This window comes from Sylvia atricapilla, chromosome 4 (assembly GCF_009819655.1).
Source record: "Sylvia atricapilla isolate bSylAtr1 chromosome 4, bSylAtr1.pri, whole genome shotgun sequence".
Lineage (NCBI taxonomy): Eukaryota > Metazoa > Chordata > Aves > Passeriformes > Sylviidae > Sylvia > Sylvia atricapilla.
Window position 1 is genome coordinate 30,309,576 of NC_089143.1, and position 9,976 is coordinate 30,319,551.

Below are 9,976 nucleotides of genomic sequence, written 5' to 3' on the forward strand. Positions count from 1 at the left end.
ACTTTTGCTGTGCAGGAGTGCTATTAGGCATCAGCCAGTTTGAGATGTGGCACAGGCCTGTTCTCAATGGCTTCTCAGAATTCTGCTTGTTCAGCTGGAGCAAAAAAGTGTTCTGGCAACACGCTGGAACAAGCAGAGGAAACCAAAGGGAAAATGCAGCAGGCAGGTCTGGGCATGCTGCTGCTTCTCCCTGCTCCAGCTCTCTGAGCAGCAGCAGACTTGCTGCATTTAGCAGATGCCTCTTTCTGCCCAGTTGGCCAAAAGGAAGCAATGGATAGCTGATGGAAGAGATGTGAAATTCCATAGATATGGTGTCCCAGGGTTCACCTGAGGACTGGCTCCTTTTGTGAGCAGGAGGAGGTGTTAGCACAGGAGAGGAAAGACAGCTCTGGTTTCAGACTGTGCTAGATGTCATCTACACGTTGATACTTTTGCTATACTTATGTAGGGAGAGGAAATCTATTAAGCAACATGGGTATTGTTCATTAACAAAGATGCTGACTGAAGAGGATAAATCTGTTTTGTAGATGAGGAAACAAATCTATATAAATATTTTCCATGGCAACTGGAGCTTTTCCTTTCTCTATGTGATAAACAGGGGTGATTCTGCAACAGCCCTGCTTAGTGGATAAAGATTTTGCACTACTTGTGATCCGGGAAGCCCCTTACAAACTCACAGCTACCAAGACTCACTCACTGATTAGGAAAAGTGGCTCCTTGCTGCTGGGTCCTAAACCTGGCTCTAAACCTAAACCTAGATCTAAGCTAAAATTAGATTTAAGCTTCACACTTCTGCGGCATACCATGGCATTTTCTCTCTGTCTCTCCTTGCTAGAGGTATCCATGCAACTTCTTCTGGCCGCTATCTCTCCATCATGCAAGCTGCCATATGACCCATATATCAGCCACAGCTCTGTCTTGTAAACACCCAGGAGTGAAACAGCTTGAGATTTCAGGTTATCAAGAGTGAGTATACATACAATCAAGAGAGAAAAAGTCTGGTTTATACCAAACCTTGTTTTATAGCCAGCCTTAAATGTGTATGTGTGCTGATGTGGTGTTCTGACTCTCCCAATGTTTCCTAACGCCAATGCTTACATATGTTTTGGAGGGTGCAGCTCTGCAAGGGCCAAGGATAATTCTGCAGGATGTGTGCTTACATAAATAAGTGTGGATACACGTAGCTTGGCCAGAGCCTGCCTGCCTGGAGAGCCAGCAGCAGGAAGCTCTCCAAGGCCAGCTCCCAGGCTGCAGCTGTACGGTCTGTTCGTGCACCCATGCACCCACTGGCCTGGGTCTCTACACATAGAAATCACCAGAAAATCCCCATCCCTGCCCATGACAGTTCATTTTCTCTAAGCTCTGGCAATGCCAGAAGAGTTCAGCCACTCCCTTCCACATTTTCATAAGAGAAATGACAGGGGCTGGTACAGAGAGTTTCTCAGGTCTCCCAATTTACTTGGCAGGCTTCAATCGCTGCTTCTTCTGTGCTTGAAAGAGTCTAAAATTTTTCAATTTTTTTAATGTAAAGGCTTCCCTGGGCTCAAAGGAAGACAGTGTCACCTCTTCTCAAAGTCCCATCCACTGACAGGTTGGTACAGAGAGATCTTTTTCTTCCTGACCCAGAACAGCCTTTTCAATTTTTTATGTTTATTTTTGTACTCTAACTATTCCACCAGAGCTACAAAAGTCCTTTCAGTAGCACAGCGTCTATTTAAGATTATGGATAAAATAACTTATTGAAGAGGAGAAAAGCCATTTCAAGCTTTCTGAGCTCTCTCTATAAAATACGCTTCTGGTTTTAATTTGCAAAGGCAAGCTTGAAAATCTACAATGCAGCACATACATATTTTATTGCCAAGCTTACATTTTTTCCCCTTGATGATTCAGCACCAAAGGAAGCAAGCTGCTGTGATTAACCCTAACCCAGACAACAGAGCTCAACAGCTACTTCTAGTACCATGGACTGGCCAGTTGCCTTTTCAAGAGCAAAGCCAACAGGATACTCGTGTGATTGATGATGTGGAATAAGCCCGGGGGCAAGTCTTACATCTAAAATATCTAAGTCATTCAGTGAGGCAGATTGGTAGCGGGTTTGCCGGTCAGTACAGATCAAAATAGATGAGATAATTTATATTGTAAAGATCATCCTGCCCCCTCCCAGCTTTCTGGGCTTCTTAAAATACTTTTTTAAACTAGAAGAACATATGGATTCATTTTAGTCTGTTTGTATTCAAAGCCTCCTCTTTTCCAAACAAAGCATTTCAGTTCCTTATCACATCACTGTTACTCTCCTGGCTGTTTTATATAGTTCACCAAGTTGGTCTTTCAATGATAATCTGCCTTTGTCACTAAAGAGACAAAACTTAACAGCAGGATACAAACACTCCTGAGCTGAACCATTTTGCAAAACACTGGAGCAGCACCTTCAAATGGCAAAGCACAGCCTGCTTCCAGAGCCAGCTCCTAGCTACAGCAAAAGGACAAAGGGCAGGACGGGCTCCATTACATAACACTAAAATGGACCAGAGTCATCAGGAGGAGGGTGTGGGAGGAGTGGAGATGTAAGGGGATTTGTGGCAGAGTAATGAGAGAGCTGAGTAGTTCAGGCAGAGGGAGAATGGTTGAGCAGAAAGCCCAGAAGAGAAGGCAGCTACACACCATGCAGGGGCAGAAGTGGAGAAGATTCCCAGCCACAGAGAAGAAATTCCAGGAAAACTGGAGGAGAGAGGAGTGCTTGCAAAAAGCAGCCACGTGGTTAACTCCATTTTCTGGGTACATCAAAGGTTTTGTGCATAGAGGACTGAATAGAGGTTATTAAGCCTCCAGCAATTGCAGTAGCTGCCTGGGGGAGGGATGTGTTTGCAGCAGGCAGAAGCAGTGCCCAAGAGCTCTGTGCAGCCCTCCTTTAACCCTGCTCCCTCACTTGAGGAAAGCACCTGAAAGAGATTAATGCCTCATCTGCCTTTATTTTGCAGAGCAAGATCACAGCAGGAGGATGCAAGCCAGTGTCTGTTGCCAATCATCCTTCTTTCTAACCCACCTGCTCCCTGGCATTTGGTTAAACATCCATTTTTATTGAATTACTGAGGGTGTTGCAACAGCAATGACACTGCAACCTGCTCTTTCAGGGTTGTTTCTCTCTCAGGTCTGCTCTGGAGCCAGTGAGAAGGTGCTGAAGCTTTTCCATGGATGATGTAAGGTCACAACCTGTAGACCACAGGTGAAATCTGTGCAGATGCACACCAAGAGCTTTCCCACAGCAAGGGAACAAAGATAGCCTCAGTGGGCCCCAGTAATCCTCCCTTGTTTCTAGTTGTTCAGATGCTACTTAAACATGCCTACAGTTGTGGGTGATGCCTAAAAGAACTGATGAAGAGTATTTCTATCTGTCTGTCAAGACACACTGTCTTGGTGCCTCGGGTGACTCTGGTGTCACCCCAGCTGGTCAGTGCTGTTCCAAGGAGTCCTTCAGGAGTGGAAAACCCTGAATATAAGCATAATTCCCTAAACAAAACCTACTAAATGCTTTTTTCTGGCCTCAGTTGAGATCTTTTCCAAGTTTCAAGGAAAAAAATTACCCACTGGGAAAACAAAATACAGCAAAGATGATAATAACAAAGTGGGCCAGCAGTTGCCAAATTGGCTGAAGGCTTAGTGAGCTAGCTGCATGTGTGACAGGGCTGCTGCTGAGCAAGTATTTCTTGTTCACCAGGATGATCTGGAGACATATGGAGATCACCTCTCAGGGTCTGAACAGTGAAGGAAAAAGAAATAAGCTTAAATCTGGGGGATGATGACACTAAACAACAGCTAGGTAAGAAGGTGGAATAGGTCAGGAGATCTCTACAACTATCATCTAAAGGATCAGGGTTTTCTGCCAGGTTGCCTGGCAAAGGATGAAAACACTTATTAACCAGGTAATCTGGATCTGTGATGCCCCCATTGCTTTACTTTGTCATCATGCATTCTTTACATTTCCCATAGTTTAAGGATGTAGTATTCTCCACGTGCTTTGGCCAACAACCTACCACAGTCAGAAGCTTTCTTTTAAGCAAGCCCAACTCTGTTGAATGACATGGGACAGATGATTGTGTCTGAAAAACTGAGGGTTTTATCTTTTCTGCCACAGTCTTTCCAAAACATTTGCCAAAACATCATGCCATCCTCTTTAAACAGTGTATCTATCCCCCTAGATCAACTCTGTTTATATGTGTGAGAACTATTATAATTAACATCACATCTGATGCTTCTGTAAGACTTTTAACCAAATGTGGTACTTTTATGTTATGAAAGATTGACAGTTAGTTTAACAACCTTGACTTAAATCTGTGCCTTAATCTCATATTGTCTCCTAGATAAATGTATCCTATTATAACCCTAAAAATTGTGTGTCAATTATATCAGTAGATTTACAACAGTATAAATTAAGGGATGGAAATTTTAGTTTTATTTCTGAAGTGGACACAGTAGCCCGAAGTCTCTAAACTCCACTGATCTGTGACAGCTGCATCCCAATGAGAGGGTGATTCTGTCCAAACAAGATTCAGCAGTCATAAAAATCCTGGGTCATAAAAGGTCAGCAAAGAGGCCAGGACATGGGCCACCAGCCTCAAACACCATGCTCACAACATAGCAGGTGACTTCTGCATGGTGGCTCCATGCTCAGCCCTGCATCAGGCAACGGCACGGGGTATTTATTTATGCAACATTTGGCCCAGGCTGCAGAAGGGCTTGGTTCTCACACGGCATCAGCAGCCCAAAGGGGACCATGGTCTTTGTCAGCCAGCCAGCAGCCTCAAACTCTGTGACTGTGTGAATGGAGAGGTGGTGTCTAGAACTGTTACAGGGGATCGACCATTAGTGTTACTAAGTCTTGCTAAATGCCTAGCTGTGACTAAGAGCAGAGGGGTTTTGTTCAAGTTTTGACTTCTATGTATTCACACCTCCACATTTTAAGGATGTCTGTACAAGTATTCTGATGAAAGCTTTGCCTTCAGATTAAAATCATGCAGAAGTAATTTCAGCAGTATAAGGAGGTATCTGTGTATTTTATTTTCAATATAAATGCACTTTCCCCACTTAAGTGTCTGTTTCTGATCCCATTTCCCATACTAAAAGGAGCTGAAGGACAGTGTTGCTAAAATAATAGAACAGTGTAGAAATCCTAGAGCTACTGGCAGGAATTCAGCAGAGCTCACATGATTCAGTGATGACAACTGGCTTCACAAAGAGCAGGAATTTCTCATCTCGTGAGTGAGCATGAGGCAGAAGCTAGTTCTGCATTTTTTTGTTTTGACACAACTTGGACACATCCATCTCAGGTCCAGCCAGTGAGATTCCTGCAGCTTGGGCTTTCCCACATGTGGCAGCACAGTCCTGTGGTCGTGCTCCATGTCAGCACCTGCCAGTGCCAGCCACAGCAGGATGACGGAGCACCCCTCTGGGGCACGGAGAAGACCCCAGCCCACTGCCAGGTCACTCTGTGCAATCACAGGAGTGCAGGAGCAGCAACAGCAGGAGAAGCTCTGCCTCTGTGTGTGCACAGGTTTTAGCAGCAAACCAGAATGAGAAACATCCACAGCAGGTGAATAAATTTGGTCAGGTCCCATGGAGCCGGAGCCAGTGTGAAGGTCATGGGAGGAAATAACCTCTCCAGTTTTTTGCCTTTTACTTAGCAAAACCTGTGGCACATTGTGGAGTTTGGAACTGCAGAGAAGAGGGGAAAGGTATAACATGTCTATATGAACACGCTTTTTCTGTCAGTCAGACAATCAGTCTTACTCAATGCTTTAGCTCACAGAGGAGCCAGTGCCACAAAATGTGTTCTGGGTCCAGAAGAAACACTGATTGTGTTTTTGTCTAATTGTCCCCTGTCTTCTGCCCTCATCTCTCTTCTTTCTCACTCTTCATCTCTCTTCCTTGTACCTCCCCACTCTCTCTCAGCTCCAGTGGCTACGGTCAGAGATCCTCAGGATGGGACAATGTTTGCCTCAGGAGAAAGCCAAAATTGTGAAAACAACAAGGTGCTTGGAAGAGGAGGAGACCCACAAGTCACAGGTGTGCCAACCAGCACTCTGGCTGCTCTCCTACCTCCACAGCTTCACATTAAGCTGTTCGACTCCTCTGGACTCCAGCCTGGAGAATAGGAGCTTCAGGGGGAATTTCTGCTTCTCTACAATTGCCTGAAGAGGGATTGTAGTGAGGTGAAGGTCGATCTCTTCTCCCAGGTAACAAGTAAAAGGACGAGAGGAAATGGCCTCAGGTTGGTCTGGGGGAGGTTTAGGTTGGATATTAGGGAAGATTTCACAAAAAGATTGTCCATCTTTGGAGCAGGCATTCCAGTGAACTGGTTGAGTCACCATCCCTGGAAGGATTTAAAAGACGTGTAGATGCGCTGTCCAGGGACCCGGTTTGGTGCAGAGCCCGGCGGCGCTGGGTTCACGGTTGAACTCGAAGATCACAGCGGTCGCTTCCAGCCGCAGCAATTCCATGCACGGCCCCGCCGATGTGACAGGCCGTGCCGCTGCCCGAACCGTCCTTGGAAGCGCTGGGCAGCGCCCGGGAGCGCACGGCTCGGGAGCGCACGGCGGGGCTGGGGCGGCCCAGGCCGGAGTGTCCCCGCGGCAACCACACGGTGGCGCCACAGAGGCGGCGCGGGGGCCGCGGCCCGGAGCCTCCCCGAGCGCCCTGAGAGCGCCGGGGGCTGCCGCGCACCGGTACGCCCGGAATTCCCGGCACAGCGCTCCCTGAACAGAACTGCCAGGGAACCAAAGGCTTTACTGCTTTGTTAGCATCACTACTGACAAAGGGGTTTTTTGTTGTTACGCCCCGTTCTGGAAGTGTTCAAGGCCAGGCTGGATGGGGGCTGGAGCAACCTGATCTAGTGGAAGGTGTCCCTGTCCGTGGCAGGGGGCTTGGAACGAGATGACCTTTAAGGTCCTGTCCAACCCAAACCTTCCATGATTTTTTTATGCAGCCTTAACCCGACGCTAATGGCATCAAAATTGTAAAGTTGTCCCCAGCTGCAAGGAAAGTTACCTATTTGAAGTTATATCACTTCAGTCTGCCTGTGTGAGTTTTTATTTTTGTTGTCAATATTTATGAAGCACTTCATCTAACTAATTACCACTGGACTACATCAGTGAGTAGCAGACATAAAACAGAAAACCTGTTCTATTAGTTCCTTTTGAAAAACTTTGGCCATCTCCCAGAAAAAAACATGCTAAACTGTACTTTTCTCACCCCAAACTTTAGGCTAAGAGGCCAGTTTGAACTCATAAGGGTCTGACAATGCATCTTATCACTGAAAGAGACAGTAGCTTACTGACTCCCCAGGGATACAGGACACAGCTAGGAATAAGGGATCTGCCCTCTTTGTGCCACAGCTCCCAGCTGCTGCCCAAAAAGCTCACCACATAGTAGTGTATAATGCCTGTGTCATATTGTGGAGCTGGATGACACTAATCATTTCCTTATTTCTCTTAACAGAAAAGCACAAAGCATTTTCAAAGGATCTTTCATTTTGGCTTCTTATTAGAAAAAAAAAAAATAAAGCAAAATGAGTCACAGCAGAACAAATACCACCAGGAAGCCTGCAGAAAGCAGCTCCAGCCTTGCTGGGAGTCAGACAGTTTTGCTGGTTCCTGCTGTTCTCTTCTGCAAGAGCAGCTGCAGGCTGGTCTCCTCTTGCAGGGTACTACAGGTCTGACCACTGGGATACTGCAAGACCTACACAAGGGATCCCGAAACAGGGGAGAAAATCCAATTGCTACAGCTGAAGATATAGCCTATGCCCTGAATGCTGAGAGGAGACCCCTGCAAGATCCATTTGTGAACATGTGCATCACTGCAGGCCCCTTTCTTTTCATGTGGCCTAACATGATGTTGTCCCCCTTTCAGAAAAGAGAGACCCTTGAGAAACCTGTCAGGTCTCTCAATGTCCAAGCTGATGCTTTATTGTCTGATCCTACAGCCCTCCAGCGTGAAGTGTGTCTCCAGCGTGAAGTGTGTCCCCAGCGTGGCACACAGTGTGGTGCCATTGGCAGCTCCCTTTCCCTACCTCCAGCCATCCCCCTAGCAGCGTATTCAGCTGCCTTTCTGCAAGCCCTGCCCTAAAGACACCACAGCTGCCAACGCACACAAAACCCTTTCAGAGTCACCCCTCAATGATCTATACCTTTGTGGCTGCTAAAATTAATATCCCATGGCAAGACTCTGATCAGCTGGAAGTGGAGCAGAATCATACCTCACAGAGAAAGGTCATGCTGCAAACCACACTGCCTCTTCCTGTAAGTGGCTGTAAATAGTCTAAAACTCTTCTCTTTGTGCAGCTTTATCCAAAAATAAAATCCCTTTAGGCTGTGGTAGACCTCACTTTGATGTTCATGGGAGCAGTACTCTCAAATTATATGCAGTACATGGCACATGGACTGTACTCTGTGGCAGTTCAATGCCAGTGATAGTCTATGGCTTATATTTATGCACTGGAATATAGTTGAATTTCTTCGGGTAGCATTAAGGTCAGTTTCAGGTTAACTTATCTCTTCCTGTAATCCTATAAAATAAATATTTTTTCTGACTCATTTTAAGTTTAAACACTCTGAAAATAGTTTTCCTGGAATAGACCTTGCCACTACACTGAAATTCATGCCTCCACTGTCCCCACATAATTAAGCACACTTGATAAAAACCCATGTATTTTTAAAAGGTGCTGTTAATACGTTTTTTTAGTCAACTGGTTACTGAATCAAAACTTTCAATTAATTTAGCAGCATGTTCCTATTTAACCTTTATTCTAAAGGGTAAATCTGCTTTTCCAGCCAATCAACTCAAGCAAATTCCATATTGCTTATAGCAAGCTAAAACACACCCTACAGCTGTCAGATCCTAATAAATCTCATACTTTGGACTTGAAATAAATGACCTAAAGCTAAATGTAAGGAAAAGCATGTTTTTTTTTCTTAAGCAGAAAAGCATACAGAAGGTCAAAAGTTCACCTTCTTGCAATCTGACTACATCATTCCTAGAAGGCAAGGCAAGAGGTGAGGTGAACCTTCTACATTCCCCATAAAGAGTGAGAGGGGTCCTATCAACTGGGAACTCCACAGATTGACAGAAGGACACCTCTGTGACAGCCTTAAAGGCAGTGGTGAGGAATCATTATCTTCCCTTACATCACAGCCTTGTTTTTCTGCTGCACAGCCACACACCTCCCACCTTCCCATCCATACGTCCCAAGTACAACCCCAAATTCACCACCAGCAGTATACAGATTTCCAGAAAGTTTATCCTCCTCATCTCTAGAGGAGAGTGACAGCTCCTATCTCCCTCTCCTTGAAGCTGAAACTCTACTTATTTCCAGGAGGAGGAAGAAGAGAAGAAGGAAGGCTTTCGGGGTGGTTAGCCTTACCTAGGGTCTCCTGGCCGGTTTCACAGTGAGGTGCTGGCTTGGTGGCCCTAAGTAGCCCACCGAGAAGGAGCAGGAACCTCAGGACCATGCTGGAGCCCCTTGCACAGGCAGCACAGTGATGTGGCACTCACTGCCTGATGGAGTGACTCCTCTCCTGAGTCTCAGCGTGGCTCTGGCTCTCCAAGCTGCAGAGGAAATCAGTGCACTGCAAGGGCATGCCCACGTCTCACAGTGCAGTCCAGGCGTCAGATTTCAGCTGCATTTGAGCTTGGAAAGCAAAAGGCTTTGAGACAGAGAGGGAGGAGGAATGAGCTCCCCCTCCCCTCTGCCTCCAGACCGTCTCCCTCTTGCAGCCTGGTTTACAATTCCATAAACAGTTTGAGCAAAGGGGGGTCCCGCAGGGTTGTGCCCTGCTGCTCCCCCCGCGGGTCCCTTTGCTCTTCATGCAGCGCTTTTCCTTCGGGACATTCATGAAAGCGTGTCTCCCTGAAGCCAAGAGAGCGGTCTGGAGAGAGTAGAGGGAAGAGACTGAGAAAAAGCAAACAACGGAAAGCAACTTTCCTC

General features: G+C 46.3%; 1 protein-coding gene across 1 annotated transcript in view; it reads right to left on the reverse strand.

Annotated features, from left to right (window-relative positions):
- The window catches only part of CPZ (carboxypeptidase Z), a 33,763-nt gene extending 24,263 nt beyond the window's left edge, over positions 1-9,500 (reverse strand). Inside the window, 1 exon segment of the mRNA XM_066316804.1 lies at positions 9,413-9,500. Within this exon segment, the coding sequence (XP_066172901.1) occupies positions 9,413-9,500 (88 nt within the window).
- Positions 9,501-9,976: the final 476 nt, after the last annotated feature.